The sequence below is a fragment of the Mastigoproctus giganteus genome, chromosome 6, assembly GCF_048544385.1.
Source record: "Mastigoproctus giganteus isolate SK-2022 chromosome 6, ASM4854438v1, whole genome shotgun sequence".
Lineage (NCBI taxonomy): Eukaryota > Metazoa > Arthropoda > Arachnida > Uropygi > Thelyphonidae > Mastigoproctus > Mastigoproctus giganteus.
The window spans coordinates 199722820-199748026 of NC_143580.1; the positions used below are offsets into that span (position 1 = coordinate 199722820).

The window sequence follows — 25207 nt, forward strand, 5'->3', positions numbered from 1 at the left end:
ATAAATAGAATATTGAATGGTATGTTATTAAGGCCTAGAGATTGTTCCCCCAAATGGCTTACAGATATAAGAGTAAATTATATGACGTATGACATTTAAATTTTCAGTTGATTTCTCTTTTGAGTTTTATTTTTATTTATTTAATTTTAATTTTATTATTGTGATATGATATTTTTAAGCAGCCAGCTTTGATCACAGGGCACTGAGTTGGTATTAAGATATATCTAGATCTTCCATTCTGAAGAGGGTTATAATTCATTCTTGCTCCATTATGAATGATATTTTAGTGATAGGAGGCCATGGTTTCCTTTATACCTAGGCATAGCTCTTCCTATTAAAATCCTATTAGCTATGAATTTGATTTTGAATTTATTTATTTTTTGTTATTTTAGTCTTCTGATTCTCTGATTTGTGCTCATCTTGAATTTTGAATAAACTCGTTTGATAGTTTTTATTTCCAGAGCATAATGTCATTCTGTTAGGATTGAACATCTGTTAATTGCTGGATTTCCCTAAAAGTTCAGTATTTTCACTCTAGTATTAGTAGATTGTCATTAAGGTGTATCATTCAGGTTATTAGCCACACTATATATACCATGTCATGTTAGCTATTCCCTGATGTCAGTTCGTTGAAATTGCTTTAAAATTTCCTACTGTTAATTGTCTATTTTACCAACCATTTTATACGCCTGTGTTATTCAGGGTTGAATTCTTTATTCTATTCTGTTTGCTCTTCTTTACGATTTACTGTGATCACTTCTTATGGAATGGCAGTTACACTCCCAGTATGTCTGGGAGTGTAATTGCTGGGAGTTACAAAATCCCAGGATACTGTAGCGGCGCCTCCATAGCCAGGTGGGCAGGAACGGCAGTGTGTAGCACACGCTTCTTGATTAGGTGGTGGTCACAGGATTCGAGCCTGTGACCACCACCAAATACGGAGGATGCGGAAAGGTCAGGGAATGACCACCACATATCCCCGGAGCAATAGGGCCTTAGTTGCTAATGCTCCTAAAAACCAAATAACAACAACAATGATACTGTAGCTCCTGCCTTTTATGCCTTTTGCTTCCTATTTCCAATTTTTGTATCCAACAGTCTATTAGAGTTGTAATATATAGTTTCCAGGGAGACAGAGTGGGGTACTGTTCATTATCATATTTTTCCTACTGATATTGCCTAATTTTACATTAGCTTATAGTATTCCCCCCTTCCACTTTAGGTATCAAATATGGTTATCTTTGATATGCATATACTTGTATAGTTGATATCTGTTGTACTAGCTGTTATTCTCCCAGTAATCTGTTAAACTGTTGCAAATATAATTTATTCTTATACCCAGTGGCCAAACAGCCAATCTTTTAGGCCTAGCCATAACAATAGATAGCAATTATAAACAGATAGCTTCAGCTAGTTTTAATATGGATATATTGAATTGTGCTAGTCTATGATAACATATTAATCAATATAAGTATTTATAATTAGCAAATTTATTATACTTTTTCTTATGGGCCTCTATGCATTGTTTTAGATAACTGGTGTACATACTTTGTTTTTTATTTGTTCAGTTATAAGCCTATTTCTCTCTTTTCTCATATAAGAGGTTACTTCTCTCTTAGCCAGTTACATATATTTCTTCTCTCTTTGCTAATTACGTATATTACTTCTCTGTTAGCTACATGCATATATCTGTATTTTGTAGTCAGATGTGATGTTCAGTTGTTAGTTCAATGGCATTAATCTTGTCTATATTATTCTACTCTATATTACTTTCCATTATGTTCCTTACATCTGTTATAATTGGATTTTTCATGTGTGTGTGTGTGTGTGTGTGTGTGTGTGTGTGTGTGTGTGTGTGTGTGTTTACATTTGTGAGAAAGAGAGAGCTGTTTCCACCATGTACATGTGTTAGAATATATTTCATTCTTATTTAATTAGGTAATGATACTTCTTCAGAAGACTAATTTAGACTGGTGGAATGTTCGAAAAGCTAGTGGCCAAGATGGATTTGTTCCTGCAAATTACGTGAAAGAAATTGAGCCAAAGTTAGTGAGGAAAGTAGCTAAGCGACCAGTTAAGGTACCAGAAAAACAGCAGGTTAAGAAAATGATAATGAAGAAACAAGTAGTTAGGAAAAAGAAAGAGAAATCTCCACATAATAGTGAGCAATTTCAAGAAGTTTTTTATGCCTATGTCTGTCACCAAGTTTAGAAATTTTTGTACATGCTACTTTTAGCTGTGCCGTATAGCGAAGAAGAAATTGTTAATCATCTTTTGATTAGCTCGTTATTAAAGTTTTTTTTTTTTGCACAATATGCAGGGTATATCATAACATGTGGGACCCACTTCATGGATGGATTTAGGACCTAAAAACAATGAAAAAATAATTTCATATATAGGTCTGATTTTTCCTTTTTTTTATGAATTACAACCATTTTTGTGTTCCAGCAACTATCTGCTTACATTTACAGGAAATGCTCAAAATGAGTGCCGTGCACCTGAACAAAAGCTTGCAAACACCTTATCATAGACCTCCTCACCCACTCAAAAGTTCCAGGTGTCTATCAGATTTGTTGGCAGCCTTATTCCACACATTGGTGGAGCATTTCAATGTTATCAATGGTATGTAATAAATAATGGCTTTCAGATGGCCCCAGAAATAAAAATCAAATGGATTCAGGTCTGGGGAGCATGCAGGTCAGGCAATGGGTCCTGTGACCTATCTGTTTATTAGGGAATCACTCATCCAAAATATTTCTAGCGACACAGCTAAAATGAGGTGGAGCACCATCGTGCATAAACCACATGTGACGAATGGCATCAAGTGCAGTTTCTTCCAACAACTCATTCTTTTAAAAAATTGCAGTAGGATGGTTCTTTCTGTTAATCTCCAGGCAGAACAGTAGGCCCGATTAAATTGTTGCCAATTATTCCTGCCCATACATTCATGCTGAATTGTTGCTGGTTTCTTGATTGACCATCTGATCAATGAGATGGTGTGGTCAAATTTCACAATTTGACCACACCATCCCTAGTAAATCCAGCTTCATCAGTAAACAAAACAGCAGATGGGAAATGCTGATGACGAGTACACATCTGCAGAAACCAAGTATAAAAAGCTTTTCGTGGTGGGAAGTCGGTAGGATAAAGCTGTTGTTTCCATAAAATTCACCACAGTCACATGTCCCATGTTCTATGCTGTTGCTATCCTTCAGGTGCTGTCACCATCATTTTCTTCAATGTGATTGAGAATCCTTTCTTTCAAATTAATGGTTCTGGTGCTTATGTGTCTAACACCATCTGAAACTCGTTTTCTAAATGAACCAGTTTCTGCAAGGTGATCATGTATTTGCTGAAAGGTCTTTTTATTTGGTACATGATGATTAGGGAAGTTTTCTACATACAGACATCTTGCTTCAGCTGCATTGCATCTAGCAAGTGCAAAAATGAGATGCATGTCTGCCATATCTCGATGTGAATAAGCCTCCATTATCACAGAAAATGCACAGTATCAAAATGTTAATAACAAGCTCAAAATGTACTGCTCTTATCAGGAGAACTAACTGAAATCACTTAAAGAACACTATGGGATCTTGTTTACAGCAGGACCCTCTCTGAGATATCAAGCATTATTTGTAAATGGTTGAATAGAGCCAGCTTTCTAACTCAGTTCGTGGAAAGAATTGCTGGAACACAAAAATGGCTGTAACTTGGAAACAAGGTGAAATCAGATCTAAGTTTCATGAACTTTTTTTCTTTATTGTTTATAGGTCCTAAATTTATCCCCGAAGTAGGTCCCACACGTTATGATACACTCTAAATAAACATGTTTTACTACAGTAAATTTAAAATCAGCTTGTTATTTATTTTATTTTTTATTTCTAAATTAAACTGTTATTTTATTTCTAAATTAAACTAAATTATAAAAAAATTAAACTGTCTTTCCTAAATATAATTGATTAAAAAAAAAAAAAAAGAGAGAGAAAGTTAAAGATAGCTTTTATAGTTGAGCAATAGCAATCAGTGAAAATTTTTCATGAATTTTGAGAATGGTTTAAGTTTATAATTTCAATAATTGCTAGAATAATTATCATAAAACTTTACTTTCATTCATGTTTTCTGAATTTATCCTCCTTTATAAATTTTGGTTGACTTATTTCTAATTAATTTTTTTTTTGTTTAGAAAACTCACCTGCTCGGTCTTCAAATAAAATACATGAAAGTGAGAGTGTTGAGCAGAGACAGAAAGCTATCAATACAGCTTATTCTGAACTAATACAATTATCAAAAGTATGTAAAAATAGTAAATTTTGTATTTTGTACTTTATTTGTAATTCAGTAGTGTGTGTGTGTCAAAAGTTTATGCTTTGTGTCAAAATGAATTATTTGAAGATTATTCATTGTAATTGGTGCAACAGCTTGAAATTAAAAGAAACTTATATGTGATTGCAGTAATATTATGCTTTTCATATAGCCAAAGTAAGATAATACAAACTTCACTTTAGATTTTAACTCTTTATTCAGCTTATTGTATAGAATACATCACTATGTATTAGAAGAATATAGGAGAAAATTTTAAAAGAAAATATGACTATTTTTCATTCAAAAAATAAGAATATTTTTTGAGTTAAATGCAAAATATTAAGTTTTAGATTACAAAGTGAACAGCATGTTTGCTGCTTATTTCGTAATCTATAAATTGTAATCCACTGCTTAACCACAAACTTCTGGTTAAACCACTCTCTTAGAAATTGGGCACAGTGGCTCAGTGCTCTGTGGATATCAAAGACAAGTCTTTACAGGATGTTCAAATCCTTAAATTCCTTCAGAAGGGGAGGGGGACATACTTCCCAAAAATAAAACTGAACAATTTGAAAACTTTTGCCCTTTTAAAACCAACCGAGTGTAATGTCAAAACTAAATAATGCATAGATTCCTACAGTGAAACTGTAGAGGATGCTGTAACAGTTTTGACTTTCTTTAACTTTGGAAATAAAAAAAAATTGCAGGTGCAAGGTTAGGGCTGTAGGGCAGATGAGGAACACATTTGACATTAATGCTAGCCAAGTACTCAATGGCAGTATGAGCAATGTGAAATCTTGCATTTTCATGATGCAGCATCTACCTACCAGTGCGCAGTTGTGGTTGTTTGTGACGAATATGGTCCTGCAAAGTGTGCAGTGCAGTTCTGTAGTAAGGTCCTGTAACATTTGTATGACATGACACAACATGCTGGTAGGAGCCTCTGTGGCCAGGTGGGAAGGAGCAACAGTGCGGAGCACACGCTTCTTGATTAGACCGGGGTTTGAGCCCGTCACCACCAAATACGGAGGATGCGGAAAGGTCAGGGAATGACCACCGCATATTCCCGGAGCAATACGGCCTTAGTTGCTAATGCTCCTAAAAACCAAAATAACGAACAATAACAACATGCTGGTAAACCATTCCTTGAGAATGTCAAAAAAAAAAAAGATGACCATAATCTTTCATGCAGAAGCCACAACTCTTGCTTTTTTTTTTGTGTTGGCGATGACGTAGACTTCCAAATAGAGCTTTATTGCTTACTCTGGGTTGAAATGATGGAGCCATGTCTCTCCACCATTATCATCTTATACCTCACCATCTTCAGTAACCATCCATTGCAGCTCCTGACAAACCTCCATTCAAACTTGCTGTTTCTCTGGTGTCACCACAGAAACCATAAACACTGCATTTGTAATTGTGAAAGAAGATCATCATATAACAGTAAGGCAACTGGCAGAGATGCTGAGAATATCAGTAGAAAGCATGTACATTATTCTCCATGACCATTGCATACGACACATGTTTGTGCATGCTCGGTTCAAGCTCCAAGATCCCCAATTTTTGTAATTGAATCATGTCCTTTTTTAAACATTCTAAACCATATTAGAGCTGTATTATGTGAAAGCATAGATTCACCAGCCTCTTTTAACATTTCATATGCTTCACTGATGTTTTATTGATATGGAAACAAAATTTGAGAGCAGCATACTGTTCCTTGTGTGTCATGTCCAATGTTACTTAGGCGAAAATGAACAGGCATAAACTTGACAGACTGCCAAGGTCAGACTGTGCGTGCGAGTCAACTGCTCAGTTGCTATGTGTCGCAGCTTGGTTTGGTCTTAAATTCCATGGCTTAGCTAGAAATGGCAAGCATTATGATTGTTCATGAAAAATTATGGGATATTTAATCATTCTGTAATTATGATCATTCTTTATTGAAGAGCCCTTGTATATAAAGTGATTTGCTTTTATAGTTGTTGTCCTGTATTTCCTACATGGATCTTGAGACCAATTTTGCCAATCCTATCTGAATAATAGGAAACTTTAATGCCCATCATCCTTTGTAGGGTTAGACTTTAGACAGATGGAAATGAGATGAGATAACAACTCTCAAATTTTTTTTGAATTTTTTCAATTAACAATTTCTGAGTCAAAATTCACATTTACACTCACAAAAGTTTGTTGGTCTTGTTCCCTATTTCCATGTTTAACAGCAAATAAGAAAATGACTTATCAAAAATGATTGCCTCTAAAGTTGTTTTGAATATTGTTCATATACATTGCATTATTAAATTAAAATATATATTTATTTATACATAATTGATTATAGATATCAGTTATCCACATGTTTTTTTTTCTAATGTGAGGGTTAACCCAAAAGTAAAGCACATTAAATACATGTGGTAGCTTTCTGGTGACTATAGGTATAACTTCTGACTGTATTACAAAGATTCTTTTATGGTTTTCATTGTTGTGTGAACTATAAAGTTTTGAAATAGAAGGAGAAAATGTTTAATTTCAGATAAATCAGTTACTACTGTCCTATTATATGGTATGATTTTTGAAATGGATTTTGGAAGAGGATAAATGATGTTACTTCGATTTAACATTTTGAACCAGAATTCAAATTGCAGTCTATGCTTTTAAGACATTTTCTGCCGAGTGTTGAGGGAGATTTCCACTGAAGTGAGCTAAGGTATTTTACATCTCAGCAAGAATGGCTGACAGATTGGAGTGTGAGACTACCAAGACAGATATTATTTTGCAGTAATTATTGTGAAATTTGTGTGTGTGTGTGGGGGGGGGGGGTGCTATTATATTGAAGAACTGTTAATTTCACTTATAAAATAAAAAGTTCCTATCTATGTAACAGTGTACTGTGCATTGCCTTTGGGATATTCTTCATACTTTTCTTGCAGGATAACTTATCTAACTGCTATCATATTTACTTCTGAACTTTTAATGATTATGCCATTCACTCAATCTTAATTATAGGACAAGTGCTGTGTATACAAGATGTCCGAAAAGTTTTAGGACTACATTTGTAAAAAATTGAAACTACAAGGAAAAAATATATTACCATTTACTCTTCAAAGTACATCCCTTGTAACTCAATACACCTCTTTGCATGGTCATACAGCTTCTGGATGACTCTGAGGAATCCTAATTTCCTCATCACACTGGTTTGGATGTCTGAAATACTATCAAAATTGTGCCTTTCAGGTGGCATTTCACTGTGGGGAACAGAAAATAATCAGCAGGTGCCAAATGCAGAGAATATAGGAGATGATGATGATGGTAAAGCACTGTAATGCCCTTCTGTGCAAGAAACTTCTCAACAATGGTCATATTGTGTGAAGGTGTATTGTCGTGAAGCAAGACTCGCCAGACTCAGCCATGTCTGGCCTAACATGCTGAATTCTTTTCAACCGTCTGTCCATCACTCCCCCGTAAAAATCAGAGTTGACTGTCCTTCCGGTACAAATTCTTGTGCACAACTCTTCTGCCGACCGGGCTAGCTGGGTGGGTAAAGTGCCTGCCTGGCAACTCAAAGGTCGCGGGTTCGAATACCACCTCGGGCTTGAATCAAAGTTCTGCAAAAATCTTGGGAGGTGCATTATGGCCACAGAAGCCAACGCACCAACAACTACCAAAAAAAAACAAAAACACAACTCTTCTTGCCAATCAAAAAAAAATCACCACATTCATTTTGGTTTGAGATTTTTGGAACCAGGGTTTCTTCAGCCTTGACAAATTTTCTCCAGCCCATGCAGCTGATTTGTTTTTTGTTTGGGTTGTATGCAAAACACCAGGGTTCATCACCAGTTATGATTTTTTAAAAAAATTTTGGATCACTGTCTGCCATCTCAATCATCTTGAGATGGCAGATGGTGCATGTCAAGATGGCATCTGCCATCTCGATATACAGCAACTCTTTCCTCCTTCTGTTCTGTTCTGCCGTCAATGCATGTGGTACAAAGTGCAAGCACACTTTCCTTTTTTTCTAATCTTACAACAACAATCAAATGTATGGCATCCTTGCTGATGTGAAGCTGTTCTGTTATCATTCGGAGGGAACAGGTGGCGATCTTCCATTAACAGTTGCTGAACTTTTTCGATGGTTGAGTTTGTTTGAGACTGGGATGGGTGACTACTCTGCACATCATCCTAAAAATTTTTCCACTCTTCACAGAACCACCAGGCACTTCCATAGCCATGGTCAGGAGCAGCAGTGCATAGAACATGCTTCTTGATTAGACTGGGGGTTCAAGCCCGTGACCACCGAATACGGAGGATGCGGAAAGGTCAGGGAATGACCACCGCATATCCCCGGAACAATATGGCTTTAGTTGCTAATGCTCCTAAAAACCAAATAACAAACAAACAAACAGAACCACCCATACCAGTGAAAATGTTGGATTGCAATAGTGCTTTGCATCCACAAGCTGCACTCACCATTACAATCATTTCAGTTGCACTTTTTCAAACTTTAAAACAGAATTTTATCGCCACTCTTTGCTCAGTACTCGAATCCGTGATGATATGATTTTACTGTGCCAACTTAAGCATGACTTTCCAGTAGAATGTTTTTGTGCCTTTGTGCATAGTGATGAAACTTGGAACAGAGTCAGTTTAGACTTGATAGTGAATAGTTTCAACAGTGGGCAATGTATAGTGCTGGTAGTATCATTTAAAAAAAAATCAGTCCTAAAACTTTTCAGACACACCTTGTGCATAGCCCTGAAAATTTTTACACTTAGGAAATCTCTTCAATAACTTAAACATCTGTTTATAGTGTTAATTTAATTTGGCCGTAATCTCTGTTGCTCAGTCTCCAGTTCCAAAAGCAGATTTCCCCCCCCTCCATTTCATAAGTCCTTTTGTTACTAATTCATGAGTCACCTGTTACAACTTGCCAGTGAACTTGTAACTAAATGGATTTGTTACAGTTGTAACAAACTGTAGAGAAGTACAAATGTAGAGAAGTACAAACTGAAAAATGACATGTACATACAAAGTATGTACATGTCATTTTTCTCCTGTCTTCTCAGTTTACTTACTATAGTTGAAGCTCTCAAAGAAGAGATCATAATGTTTGGTTATATTTAAATTCTGTATTGTTTTTGTTCACATCTCTAAATTAGTAAATGTTTTTTAATTACATGCAGTGAAGTGTTTCATTATCCTAACTTGTTTTTCTGTAATTCTTGAATTCTGATGCCCTTAATTGTCAGAATAAGAACTAGCCGATATTGCTTGGACAATTTTTTTCCCCTTTCCACAATTATATAATTGTGTAAGTACATAAATGAAATTAATTTCTCATATGTCACTGACTCTTTTCTTGTTTACCATTTAGAATGACTTATTTACTTAATAAAGAAAAACAAAGCTTACAAAGGTTTATTTTAAAATATTTTTACCTTAAAACTATTTTTCATATTAATTAGGCTCGTCGTCATTTTTTGGAGGATGCAATGCATTTATTTGGATTTTACAGAGAATGTGATGATTTTGAAACATGGATGAAAGATAAGGTAAAAACATTTGATACATTTGTATTCTATAGTACTTTCTTAATTTTAATTTCATAGATTTCTTAAAATTCATAGATTTAAAAATATGTGATTTCAGTTGCTTTGAAACTATGGAAAATCCACGCGTAGTTTTCTGCCATTAGTTTAAAATTATCCTAATAATACATTATGGGAACTTTTTAAGAGACTTATCATGGAAGACACTAATATATCCTTTCCAGATTAAAGAGCTGAAAGGTTTAATTGAGGGGGGGAAAGTATGGGGCAGTTATATTATTGTTTTGTATCACGGTTATAAGCATATTTGTAATAAAACCACCAATGGGATAAGAGGTGAAATCTGAGTATGAGAAATTCCTAGGAAAGAGAGCTAAAGATTTGGACAAGGACTTAAACTCATGTGAATACAAGGAAGAAGAAAGTAAATTACATAGGTGTCTTAAAAGTTGCTAGTAGCAGATTCATAGACAAATGAGGCAGCTGATATGTTGAATAGGTACTTTGCAATTATTAATATTTACAATTTGAATCAGAAGGAAACAGTGAAGAGGGGATCAGCCTGCTGTGAAATTAGCAATGTAACAATCTTGAAGAGTCTATCAGAAAAACTGTAGAGGCCAAGGTAAGATAAGGTTCGACCAGGTGTGTATCCAGTATTAAAAAAGTGGCATGTTAATGTATTGAACTATTAGTAATTTTAATGAGATCAGCATTAGATTCATTTTTTTTTATGAAAACCCCATAATAAGATAAGCATTAGATTCATTTTTTATGAAAACCCCAAACACAAAAGATGTCAAAACCTATAGTACTTAGTAGATAAGTTGAAGGAGATTTGGGGAAGGGGGCTCCAGAAATTTTGACTAAACATGAGTTTCACCATTTAAAGCTTCCAGTAAGCAAAGTGGTCATAACTTGACTTTTTGTGCCTATGAATGTGATTGGAAGAAGTGAGATTATCCAGTTTTTTTTTTTTTCTGCTTCCTAAAGAAAGTAACAAACAGGGGCAGTCCCAGAATTTTTTAAAGGAGGAAATTAAAGCAGTGTTCTGGGGAATAAGTAAGCTTTAATTATCACATAGCAGTAAAAAAATCCACACTATTTTGATCATAATGGGGATACTATAGCTCTTTTACCCTCTACACCTTCTACACACTGATGTCTCACAGGGTTCCTTTCTTGGTCCATTACTTTTTAATTTCTATGTAAATGATCTAGCCTGTCTCTTAACAAATTCTGATGTGTCTTTTTTATCATAAGCCAACAACTTAAAATTTTTTTTTTTTAGGGTAGTCAGTTTTGCTCACTTTCAATCTCTGCAAGGAGCTTTTACCGTTTTTTATTCTTGGGCATTAAAAATAAGTTTTTATCAATATTTCTAAATGCAGTGTGATGCCTTTTTTTTTGATCCTGACACTCATTTTATGACATATGACTACTCTATCAACTGTATAAGCTTAATGAAGATTAATGCCTATAAAGAAAGAATATTTGAAAAGATATTGCTTACACCTTCTATCCCACAGAAGAACCATCATTGGACTTTAATTTCTTTACAGAATCATTAATAATAAGGTTGTCTGTTCTGATCTCCTTTCCATTATAAGTATTCTTTCCAGATAAACCTACAGAATCACCGAGTTTGTCTTTTTGTACCAACACTGTTGTTTTAGGTCCCTTTTTAACTTATTAAATTTAATCAACTTTTTGGAATTAGACCCTTTCACAGATTGAAATTCTCTTATTCACTTGTGTTTATTTCCAAAAATGTTTAAATTTTTATTATATTTCTTTTTTGAGTTTCTTTTTGTTGTTTTATCTAATAAGATATCCACATTATTTATGTACCTACATTATTTATGCATCGAACTTTTACTTGTCCTTTGTAGTATTGTTTTTTATGTTGTTTTTAATATATTTTATTGTATTTTACTACACTTTTATTAGTTTGCATTTATCTGTTTCATCCATTTGATTTTGCATGTTATATATTTTATACAATCAGTTTATTTTTATTCATTATATATTTAATTTGTCTGTTTACCTTCACACATTGTAATTGTGATCATCCTTTATGTGTGAATTAATAAATTAAATTAAAATTAATTACAAATAATACATAGTGGACCAACAGTCAGAACAAATGAGGATCCTATAGGTTTGTTATGTTTTAGTCATTGTGATTTACCAGACATCTGACAGTAGGAAAGACAGGAGATTACAGTTTACTATACAATGTTATTACAAGTATCATGTCAACTTATTTCCTCCATTTATTATTTATTTCTGAATTTTATCTTAGTTATTTCTGAATCAAATTTATATTATTTGCATTTTATAAATGAATGTGAATTCCATAAATTTATTAGAACAAAGATTTCTAAGTAATATTTTTCCTTTTATTGAAAAAATGTTTATTATTTTCTTTCCTAGGAAAGAATGCTAACATCTGATGATCCAAAAGAGGGTGTTGAGGTTATGAAAAAAAAGTTTGAGGTAACTTATACAAGTTAACTTTTTACTTTTTATGAGGTATTGAAATGTATATGTGTGTGCACGTGCACACACACATGCACATTAAGTTTTCATGCTTTTTATGTAGAGAACTAAATATATATATGTACATGTCACATTTCCTGCTCAATACAGAACAATGGTGCAAGACTATGTATAAAAACCTTTTTCTACTGTGGTATCCTGTTAAGTGGTCTAATCTGATTCATCCCTTTCCTTCTAGAGTTTACATAAGTAAAGAACTCTTTGCTGTTTTTCTTTTCGTCCTTTGCTAAAGATTTCTCGTAATCTGCCTTTGCCTGCCTAACCTCCTTTGTGACTTGATTACAGACAAGCTTATATCTGCCATAGGCTTGTGTCACCTGATAATTTACATGCATCCCATACATTTTTTTTCTCTGCCACGAGTCATTAATTCATCTGACATCTATTTAGGCTTGAACAGTATTTCTTAGTTGGAATGAAAAGCCTAGTACCCTCCAAGATTAAGTCCCTGAAGGCTTCTCATTTAGAATTCAATGTTGGTAACAACATTACTTGATCCAACTGTACAGAATTTAAAAACTGTCTGAGACCCCTGTAGTCACCTTTACAAAAGCAAAAGCCCTTCCCTTGAGCCTTGATGGTAGTTACATCTTTAAGTAATTCCCATATCAGTACATTTTGATCACTGTCACCCAGTGGTTCCTTTCTCTGCAAATTCTTAATGCATGAATAATCAGTGCTGATAATCAGATCAGGGGTATTACTCCTTCTGGTTGCCTCTCGAACATGCTGCTGTAGAAAACAATCATCCAGTAAATCCAAAAAAGCTAGTGTGCGAGTGACCAATTCACAAGTTCCATTCAATATCTGGAAAGTTAAAATCCCCCATTATGATATATCCCACATTCTGATATTCTTATTAGGTTAGGCGCCTCCATAGCCAGGTGGGCAGGAGCAGCAGTGCATAGCACATGCTCCTTGATTAGATTGGGGTTCGAGCCCGTGACTACCAAATATGGAGAATGCGGAAAGGTCAGGGAATGACCACTGCACATCCCCGGAGCAATATGGCCTTAGTTGCTAATGTTGCTAAAAACCAAATAACATAACATCTTATTAGGTTAATGGGTTAGTTTTAATTCTCTAATATCTTGGTTACTATTGCTTTAGCTTTTGTATAGTCACTAGCAAAATCACTAACATATTTTTAGTGAACACCTAAACTGTTAGAAATAAAAAAATAGCATTCTTTGGAATTTATTTAATTCAAAGTTGTTGCATGTCGATATAACAGTATAACACTATTGGTGAGCTACATCACTCTGAAAGGAAACTTCATTTTTGCTACACCACTTGAAATGTAAGTGTAACGCAAATGAAGGTATTTGTGTTACACTTACATTTACAGTGTAACCCAAATGTATTTTTCAGAAAGTGAATGAATTTTTTAAGGAAGAAGGTATGGAATGGAGTAACTGCATTGGTGTATGTACCCATGGTGCTGGAGCAATGATAGTAAAGAATGCTGGATTTGTAGCCAGAATTAAATCTGCCAATAATAAACACATTACTTTTACTCATTGTGTCATTCATCGAGAGACACTTGTGGCTAAGAACATTTCTACTGATCTCAAATACATATATAGTTATAGTTATTACCCAGTTTATTAACAAAAACAAATTATAATAAAATATAATAAGATAAAACCAGTAGCTTTCGGGACGCGTGTCCCTTTGTCAACTGACAAGTTAATATAAATTTTGAATACAATACAGCGAGCAAAGTGGCACGTTAATCATGCGTCATTGTTGTTGCACGGACGTGTGCTGCTTCTACGCCACTGATCATCCAGCAGTAAAACGGTAGTTTCCAGGATGGGATGTAGACGCATGCCTTTCTGGCGATTTAATGCCTTAGGATTGTTTATTATGTTGAGTGACTCTAGCCATAGGCGGTGGCGAAAGTGTCGTGAATGGCCCACTATCTCAAAGTCGCGTTTGGGGTCAAGATCGTGGTTGGTGGCCCAAAAATGTTCTGCGACCGCGGACTGGTCAGTTTCGGCAAGCCGGATTGCTCTGTCGTGTTCCGTGAGGCGATCCTGGAGACGCCTTGATGTCTCCCCTATGTAGCAACTGTTACAGTCTCTGCAGGTGATACGATACACCACATTGCTGCGTAAGACAGGTGTGACAGGGGTCTTCACGTTGGACACAAGTGACCGTAGGTTCCTGCAGGGTAATTGCACACATTTGATGTTGTAGCTTCTAAGGACCTTCGAGATGCATCCTGACACTCCTGGATAATACGGAATGTAGGCGGACGATATACTGACCTGCTTCGGAGGTCTTGGGTTGGATGTGAGTTCTTCTGCCTGTAACAGGCATCTGCTTAGTACATGTGGTGGATAACCGCATTTGGTTAGGTTCGTCTTCACACGGGAGATCTCGTTACGCCTAATTGTGTCGTTGCTGGAATGGCTCCAAGCCCTGGAGAATAGGGTGCGGGCAGTGCTATTGAGATGGCGTGGTGCGTGGCCGGACCTGTAGTTGGTGAATTGACCGCACCACATGGGTTTGCGGTATACTGAGGTCTCTAGATGTGGGCCTACGCGATGTACCAGGACGTCTAGAAACGGGAGCGAACCGTTCACTTCTGATTCTACTGGTTTTATCTTATTATATTTTATTATAATTTGTTTTTGTTAATAAACTGGGTAATAACTATAACTATATATGTATTTGAGAACTATGGACCCCATTTGTTACCATTTCCACTGATCTAAATACTGTACTACAAGATGCAGTAAAAGTTATCAACTTTATTAAATGTTGTGTATTTAATAGCTGCCTTTTTGCAAATGTATGCAAGGATATGGGATCCGATTATGATAAATTATTGCTGCATACAGAAGTAAGATGGTTGTCAAGGGGATGAAGTTTGAGATGACTAATGGAATAAAAAAATGAAATAGTTTTATTTTTTTCTGAAAATAATTCAGATTTTGCAAAATTTTTTCACAACTACATTTGGCTTTGCAAATTATGTTATTTATTAGATACATTTGAGAAACTCAAATGAACTGAATATGTCTCTGCAGGGAGAGAACACTAATATTTTATTTCTGAAAGATAAAGTCCAAGCATTTATGAAAAAAATAAACTTATGTAAGAGTAAAATTGTAAATGACTCATTTGAAATATTTCCATGCATGGACGAGTTTATTACTGGAAATAATATTAGTTTTAATATGATAAAGCAGATTATTCTTGATCATTTGATATGCTTGGAAAATCAGTTTTGTAAATATTTTCTTCCAGATTTTAAAACTGATTATACCCAATCAAAATGATAAATACTGTGAAAATTCATTGTACAAATGGAGGAGGTAAAACATCTCTCATTGCAGGCTCAAGAAGAATTTTCAGAGCTTTCTAGTGATGGAAATTTTAAGCTTGAATTCTTGAAGAAATCTTTAAATGCTCTTTGGCTTCAGGTTAAAGCTGAATATCCAATACCCTCAGATCTGGCAATGAGAGAACCTCTGCCATTTGCTGCCATTATTTATGTGAGTCAGTATTTTCAACATTGGCTCTAATAAAAACAAAATACCGTTCTAGTCTTAATAACATTGAAGTTGCTATGAGACCTGCACTAACAAAAACTTTGCCAAGATTTAATTTGTTTTACCGAAATAAACAAGCTGATCCATCTCATTAAGGTCTTTTGTTTGTTTGCTGCATATATAACAGTATTTTTGTATTTTTTACGTTTGTATTTTTTGTAAAACTGTAAAAATTTGAGTAAAAGTTTTTGTTTAATACCACAACGAGTACCCCAATGTACAAGGTGGAGATAAGTGTATAAAGGAAGGAATGTAGTAGTAGCAGTGGCATGTGATGCAAGAAAGCAAGTGTATGAGCTTATGCAGCATCAGTCAAAAATAAACAAAAAACATACATATATAAACATATATAAAAAAAAAAAAAAAAAAAAAATCACACCATTCCCTCCAAATGCCTGTCCAGTTCCTCCTTAAATTTATTCCACCTATCAACTTCCACGACGACAGATGGAAGTTTGTTCCAGCAATTAACCACCCGCTGGCTAAAGGGAAATTTCCGCACATCTATTCTACATCTGTCTTTTCTTAATTTGAATTTATGCCCCCTTAGGTTCGTAATCTGAACAAGTGGAAGGATCCCATCAGAATTCAACGTGCTCAACCCATTCAAGGCCTTATATACCCCAATCAGATCACCGCACAGGTGCCTAGTCTCCAGCCACTGCAATTTGCAGAACTTAAGCCTCTCTTGGTAAGAGGATCCCTTCATTCCCCCTCACCAGTCTTGTTGCCCTTCTCTGTACACGCTCAAGTAAATCTGCATCCTTCCTAAAATGAGGCCTTCAGACCTGTACGCAGAACTCAAGGCGTGGCCTGACCATTGCCTTATACAGAGGGACAATCACCTCCTTCTCCCTGCTAGCAAAATTCCTATATATCATTGACAAAACCCCATGATCTGCCCTGGCAGCCTGTCTGCATTGCTCAGAAAACTTCATATCTGACTGCACAATTACTCCCAGGTCTTTTTCATTTTCTACCACCTTAAGTGTAGTACTACACAGTTGGTACGTTTCTCTGGGGTTACTTCTACCCATATGCAGTACTTTGCATTTGTCAAGGTTAAACTTCAGTTGCCACTTCTTAGCTCATTTGCCCAAATTATCTAGATCCTGTTGCAGTAGCACACTGCCATTACTGTCATTAACAACCCTGCCAACCTTTGTATCATCTGCAAACTTCGACATTAAGCCTGATATACTTTCATCAATATCATTGATAAATATACAAAACAACAGTGGACCTAACACCGAACCCTGTGGGACTCCACTAATAACATTAGTCCAAGAAGAGCAGCACCCATTGATTACCACCCTCTGTCTTCTCGCACTTAACCATCCTTTTATCCATTGTAGCAACTTACCCTTAATACCATTCTGCTCCAATTTGTACAGTAGTCTTCCATGCTCAACAGTGTCAAAAGCTTTCCTGAAATCCAAAAATGTATGATATCAAAATTATTTTTTGCCTCCAGTTCCTTTGTAACCACATCATAATATTTTATCAAATTTGTCAAACAAGACTTTCCCTTAACAAACCCATGCTGTGTCTGAATTATTGCTGCAGTCTTGTCTAGATGATCCTGCAATGCATCTTTAACCAGTGACTCCATTATTTTACCCGGAACAGAAGCTAAACTAACTGGTCTGTAATTACTCATGTCACCCTTCAATCCCCCTTTGTGAATTAGGGATACATTTGCACATCTCCGGTCTGTGGGAACCTCCCCTGAGTCATAATTATGGCTAAGTGTTTGCTTAGTTGCTTTGACGCCTCCTTTAATATAACTGGATAGATCCCATCCACCCCAGGTGCTTTTCTTATGTTTAACTTCAACAATTTCTCCTCCACTTTGCTTTCAGTTATTACAAAATCATTAAGTATCCTGCTACAATTTGATAACCTTCTGCCATTTTCAAAACTTAATAATTCCTCACGTGTGAATGTAGATGCAAAATACTCATTCAGTTTGTTTGCTATCTGAGCAGGATCATCAACAGTCGAACCATCGATGTCAAGTGGACCAATGAGATTCATCCCCCGTCCTTTTAGAGTTTATATAAGTAAAGAAATCCTTGCTGTTTTTTATAGCATCTTTTGCCAAGGATTTCTCTTAATCTGCCTTTGCCTGCCTAACCTCCTTTGTCACCTGATTACAGACTAGCTTATATCTGCCATAGGCTTCTGAGTCGCTTGATAATTTATATGCATCCCATGCATTTTTCTTCTCTATTACGTTTCATTAATTCATTATATAACCATTTAGGCCTAAACCTTGAACAATATTTCTTAATAGGTATGAAACTTTTAGTAGCTTCCACGATTAATTCCTTGAATGCTTCTCACTTAGAATTTACTGTTGGTAACATCGTCAGTTTATCCCACTGTACAGAATTTAAAAACTGTCGGACACCACTGTACTCACCTTTACGGAAGCAAAAACCTTTTCCTTAACCCCGATGGTAATTAAATCTTTAAGTAAATCCCACATCAGTACACTCTGATCACTGCCACCTAGTGGTTCCTTTAACTGCAAATTCTTAATACACGAATGATCACTGCTGATAACCAGATCCAAGAGTATCACTTTCTCTGGTTGCCTCTTGAACACGCTGCTGCAGAAAACAAACATCCAATAAATCCACAAAAGTCTGAGTAGTGTGTGAGTGAACGACCCACAAGTTCCAGTCAATATCTGGGAAGTTAAAATCCCCCATTATAAGACATTCCGATTTACTAGCCCACTCTATTTCTCTGTACAATTGTTCATTGTACTCATTCGAGTCATTAGGCCTATAACACACTCCTACTCTTATTTTTGCTTTCGCAGTGCTTATGTCACACCAAACTGACTCAACAGTGCACTGTTCATCTATATCAACTGGATGCACTTCTTTTGATTTTATGTTTTTCTTAATTAACAGCATAACACCTCCTCCCTTTCTATCCTGTCTATCCTTTCTGTACACATTGTACTCCCCAAATTCCAGTTCAGCATTCCTTATATCTGTGTGACACCACGGCTCTGCTATCCCAACAATATCCGCCTTTGCTCTTCTTGGACTAATGTTATTAGTGGAGTCCCACAGGGTTCGGTGTTAGGTCCACTGTTGTTTTGTATATTTATCAATGATATTGATGAAGGTATATCAGGCTTAACGTCGAAGTTTGCAGATGATACAAAGGTTGGCAGGGTTGTTAATGACAGTAATGGCAGTGTGCTACTGCAACAGGATCTAGATAATTTGGGCAGATGAGCTAAGAAGTGGCAACTGAAGTTTAACCTTGACAAATGCAAAGTACTGCATATGGGTAGAAGTAACCGCAGAGAAACGTACCAACTGTGTAGTACTACACTTAAGGTGGTAGAAAATGAAAAAGACCTGGGAGTAATTGTGCAGTCAGATATGAAGTTTTCTGAGCAATGCAGACAGGCTGCTAGGGCAGGTCATGGGGTTTTGTCAATGATATATAGGAATTTTTCTAGCAGGGAGAAGGAGGTGATTGTCCCTCTGTATAGGGCAATGGTCAGGCCACGCCTTGAGTTCTGCGTACAGGTCTGGACGCCTCATTTTAGGAAGGATGCAGATTTACTTGAGCATGTACAGAGAAGGGCAACAAGATTGGTGAGGGGAATGAAGGGATCCTCTTACCAAGAGAGGCTTAAGTTCTGCAAATTGCAGTGGCTGGAGACTAACCTTGACCAACACTTCAAATTCATCAAATTTATTTACTATACTTCTAGCATTGGTATACATGCAAGCATACATGCTCCTACTCCTATTCTTAGTTACCCTAACACATCCCATATACCCACCTATTTCAGGATGACTGCCATCCATCCCGGGAACCCCCAACACTCCACGCTCCAGGTCGCTACTTATTCTAATAGAAGTTGTGGAAGAATCACCTTCACCTCTGCCTACAGCTACTGTTAAACTATTAGTCCTTGTATCCCCCCAAGCTAGCAGTTTTCCGACCCACCTAACACTGCCTCGATAGCATCAGCAAATATTCTTGCACCCTTTCTATTTAAGTGTATCCCATCCCTATAGAAGCAGTCTGTCCTGTTAACAAGTACAGTCCAGGCTGAAAAAAATTCTACCCCTTGAGCCTTGCACATTCTTTCCAGGGCCGAATTGATCGACAAGGCTCTCATCATATACTCCCTTCTATCGTGTCTGGGCAGAATTGCAGACACTTTCAAATTCAACCCTAATTCTCGGCTTTTGTTCAACAGTGACCTGTACTTGTTAATTAATTCTGTCGATCTCCTACTCCTAATATCATTAGTGCCAATGTGTACAACTATATCACCTTTTGTGCCCTTAAAAGATGATATCCGCTCTACAACGTCATCAACCTTTTCCCCTGGCAGACATACCCTGGTCCTGTTCCACCTATCCTTTTTACAAAGCATTTTTCCCATTTCCCTGACAAAAGTCTCCAACAACTACTAGTTCCTGAGGGACCAGCGCATTCTGCCTTGGGGGTTGCGGCTGTGTTGCATGATGACCAAGTGCAAGCTCTGGCGTTGATGTGGGCAGCTGAGAGCCTGATGGGCCCCTTAATATAGATCTTTCAGGGGCATCCACCCTACCCGTCAAACTCTCATATAGGCCCATAACAACGCTGAATTGTCGCCTGATTTCTTTACACTCCTTACATCGTGCACACACAAAGACATCCCCCATGGCAATGTCATGTTCCATTCCAGAGAGTTCGGCAAACATTTCACAAGTGTTTAAACACCTGTCCTCATTTGATATATTGAAATTGTATGAAAAAACGTAAATTTTAAATGTAACCATATTATAATATTGTTACACTTGAAATACCAGGGGTCGCAAAAATTTTTCCATTGTCAGAAGGGATCGCGGGTAAAAAAGTTTAAGAAGCCCTGATTTTTATCACCCATTTTGTTATGAAACATAGTTATGTGTTTATTTTTGGAAACTTTGAGCTATGCAAAATCACTAACATATTTTTAGTGAGCACCTAAACTGTTAGAAATAAAAAAAAAAAAAAAAAAAAATCTTCATAAATGAAGATGCCTTGCTAACTCTAACTTTACAACTTAAAAATAAAGCTTTTAGTACAACTTCATTTTCGTATAACTTGATTTTAATGATCTGTTGGCTCTCTAAGTTCATTTCTCCATTCTTTTGTGGTGTTGTTGATGTTTTGTTTTTAGGAGCATTAGCAACTAAGGCCATATTGCTCCAGGGATATGCGGTGGTCATTCCCTGACCTTTCCCCATCCTCCGTATTTGGTGGTCTTGGGCTCGAACCCCCGGTCTAATCAAGAAGCGTGTGCTACGCACTGCTGCTCTTGCCCACCTGGCTACAGAGGCGCCTCATTCTTTTATAATCTCTCTTCTGAGTACATGTCGCATGTGGTGCTGACAACAGCAGTGGCAAAAATCAAAAAACACATTTCTCATTACCCGAGGAGGAACAATTATGCAAAAGCATGCTACAGTGAATTATAAAGTATAAATACATTTTCAACTGTATAGACGGATATCAAAGTGATAAATATTATAAATCAAAAATTGTATTCTTATCTGAAGAAAACCTATATTTTTACATACAAATAACTTTGGTAAATTGAGTTAGCAAACAAATTGGAGTAGCGCTGTACAAATTGGAGCAATGTGGCATTAGAGACAATGCTATGGTTGAATGGCAGCAGGCAAAGAGTGGTTATTAAAACACTCAGGGTTCTGTGCTGGAGCCCTTATTATTTTCAATTACTAATTTCAAATTAATGATATTAATGAAGATTTATCAAATTGGTAAAATCAGGTTATGTTGCTGCAACAAGACTAACTGAGAAGTGGCAGTTGAGGTTTAACATTGAAAAATGCAAGGTGTTAATCTTAGAATAACATACCAGTTGGTATATTATTCTAAGATTAATTTTAAAATAACATACCAGCATTAATCTTAGAATAACATACCAATTGGGTGGTTCCACATGCAAGGTAATAGAGAACCAAGAAAACCTAGGGATAATTGTACAGTCTTACATGAAATTCTCCAAGCAGTGCAGACAGGTTGCTAGGACAGCTCATGGGGTTTTGTTAATGATATATGGGAATTTTGCCAGCACAGGCAAAGAGGTGATAATCCATTGTATATGGCAATGTTTAGGATCCATTTTGAGTACTTCATACAGGTCTTGAAGGCTAATTTTAGGAAGGATGTGAATCTATGGGAATTAATGAGGGGGGAAAAAGAGCGCTCTTATGAGGAAAGGTTTAAGTTTTGCAAATTGCAGCATCTGAAACTAGGCCACCTGCAAGGAGACCTGATTGAAGTGTTTAAGGACCTAAATGGATTGAGTAAATTAAACGTTAATGGCATCCTAACTCTTGCTTGAATGACACAAAAAATTATGGGAACAAGAAATGTTTTTAATTGTTAGGATAATGTTTCTTTGTTTCTGAAGCAACTGACATATTTACAGTAATTTATAAATCTAATATTGAGTATTCTAGGATGTAATGAAAGCTCTAGGCCAAGCATGATTTGAAAAGGAATGCTGTATGCACTGTTACTGTTTGACAATGATAAATCACATATGCCCATCTTCAGAATAAGGTATCATATACAAAGCTGCTCTATTGATAGGAATATGTGATTCTCAAAACTAATAGTACACCTTACTTTTTGTTATTATTTAATATTGATGTAGTATATATTATATTCTTTTCTGATTTATGCTTAATAGTGCATAAAAGAATTGCTTAAGTTGCTGCATTTTTAGGTACATTTGCACATACAGTATATATATATATATATATATATATATATATATATATATATTTTTTTTTTTTTTTTTTTTTGCAGTATAATGTAAAATATACAGTGTAGTAAAAATCTATACTGAATATTTTTCAGTATATAGTGTAGATATTTTTTTCTTAAATCAATTAATTTAAGAAAAAAAAAAAAAATCAGGCATGCCTGAGATGTAATTCATTGTATACATTAACAAACTTATTATCCATACAGTTTGTAGTTGGTCCACCAAATGATTATTCAAAGAGTTTAACATTTGAAGCACATAGGAATAGAATATGTCTTTATGTTACATATTTGTTTCTCTAATGAAGTAATGTAAATGAAGTAATGAAGGCACATATAAAAAAAAATTAAGCAACACTATTTTTGTATTTTGGCTCCAAAAAATTCTGTTTATACTCTGGCACAACTACATAAGGCAGAGGAGTTTACAATTATTAATTTTTTGACAACAAATACAGTCATTACTGCATTCAGCAGACTTGTTGGGCTCAAACCATAGTCAACTGAAATGTGGGTGCCATAGCATTAAGAATTAAGCAGTAGCAGTAGGAATTAGGCCTCATGTAGCCAAGTGACTACATCAGGCCTAATTCTTACCTTGTCCATGAATACATGTATGACAGTCCAAAAGTGAATGCATGGTGCAATTTTATACAAAACTGTATTCTCTAATCTTTCTTCTGTACTGGGAAAAATATAAAAGCTATAGCGCATCTAGATTTCTTGGAACAGTAGACGTTTCTTCAGTCTCATGTGGGTTACCTACATTATTATTACTGTGATGGCAACACACTGCAGTTGCATTGTGGTTGAAGAATATTTGCTATGGTAGGAAGGGTTTACATACCATAACTTTAATGCTACCATTAACAAGGTACCTACTTTTCCCCTGTGAGAGATCCTGGGTTTCTCAGCCCACACTGCATGCAAATCAACCCACACACACACACACACACACACACACACACACACACACACACACACACACACACACACACACACACACACACACACACACACACACACACTTGTATAAACATTATGTACAACGGTTCAGTATAGCATAATGAAATAACTCACTGATGCACCTAAAATCCAAAAACAACCAAGTATCTTAAAGCTTTTCTCTGAAAGCCTTTGTGAGAGGTTGGACCAATTAATAACTGATTAAAATGCTATGTCTATATACCGGCTAGCATCATATAATATATATAAAAAACAACCTAAAAATAATTTCTGTTATATTAGAAAATACAAGGAAGACCGCAAAAGATTGCCTCTTAGTTTATAAATTTAGTGCTAGATAGCACAGCAGGTACCAAATAGGTTTCTTATATAATAATTCCTAGTTAGTAAGTGACTAGTAGCATTTCTGTGTTGTTTACGAATTATACTGTTTTAAATGAAAGTATCTTTGAACACAGTTCAAACAATGGGTGTTATCCAAATGGAATTTTTGGAAAGAAGGGAAACACAGTCAATTCAGTCTGGTATATTGAGAAATTGAACAAACTCAAAAAAACCCAGAACAAGTTAGGCCTGGCAATACAGCAATGTTGTAAAAACACAATGGTGCACATGCAGCATTGGCAAGGATTTCTTTGCTAGGAATCGAAATTATTCTGCATACTCTCTATAGCTGAGATCTGGCAGTCAGTGATTTTTTTTTTTTTTTTTTTGTTTGTTCCCAAAGCTTAAGGAACATCTCCGAGGCAACAATTATGACTCCGATAAAGAAGTTAAACCAGCCTTTGAAGTGGTAATTGGCTTTTCAGGTGAAAGTTTTTTTGTATCATTCAAGTAAAACTCTCAGAGTTTTACTTGAATGGCATATGTCAGATTAAAGAAACTTTTTTTTTTTATCTACAAATTTGTTCCTTTCTTTTTGATTTATTCTATTTCTTCAAAAGTTATGCAATTAGAGCCATTATTTTTCAGCTCACCCTTATGGCGCCTCCGTAGCCAGGTGGGTAGGAGCAGCAGTGCGTAGCACATGCTTATTGATTGGACTGGGGTTCGAGCCTGTGACCACCAAATACAGAAGATGCGGAAAGGTCAGGGAATGACCACAGCATATCCCTGGAGCAATATGGTCTTAGTTGCTAATGCTCCTAAAAACCAAACAACAAACAGCTCACCCTTATAAAAATAATTTTTCATTCTTTGTTAGCAGCCATCACCTATGTACACTTAGATTACCTTTTTTCTTGTATTATACCTACCAAGGTACAATTTATTCCATCATGTAAATCGTCTAAAATTTTAAGGTTGACTTATATTCTGAGTATTAAATCCTAATCTTGGATTACTTTTTTTTTAGCATTAGCATTAGTAGAGGCATTTGATGCAAGAAAGCAAGCTTATGCAGCATCAGCCAAAAAAAAAAAAAAAAAAAAAAAACCCACTTCCACTTCACCCCTCTGTTCGTTC

The 25207-nt window shown here is 35.8% G+C and overlaps 1 protein-coding gene across 3 annotated transcripts in view; it reads left to right on the plus strand.

Annotated features, from left to right (window-relative positions):
- The window catches only part of kst (spectrin beta chain, non-erythrocytic 5 kst), a 593342-nt gene that overhangs the window by 229310 nt on the left and 338825 nt on the right, over positions 1-25207 (plus strand). For all 3 annotated transcript variants that reach the window (XM_090376665.1, XM_090376667.1, XM_090376666.1), the window contains exons 19-22: positions 1939-2161; positions 4184-4290; positions 9756-9842; positions 12276-12338. In XM_090376665.1, the coding sequence (XP_090232791.1) occupies positions 1939-2161; positions 4184-4290; positions 9756-9842; positions 12276-12338 (480 nt within the window). The remainder of the gene's footprint in view (positions 1-1938; positions 2162-4183; positions 4291-9755; positions 9843-12275; positions 12339-25207) is intronic.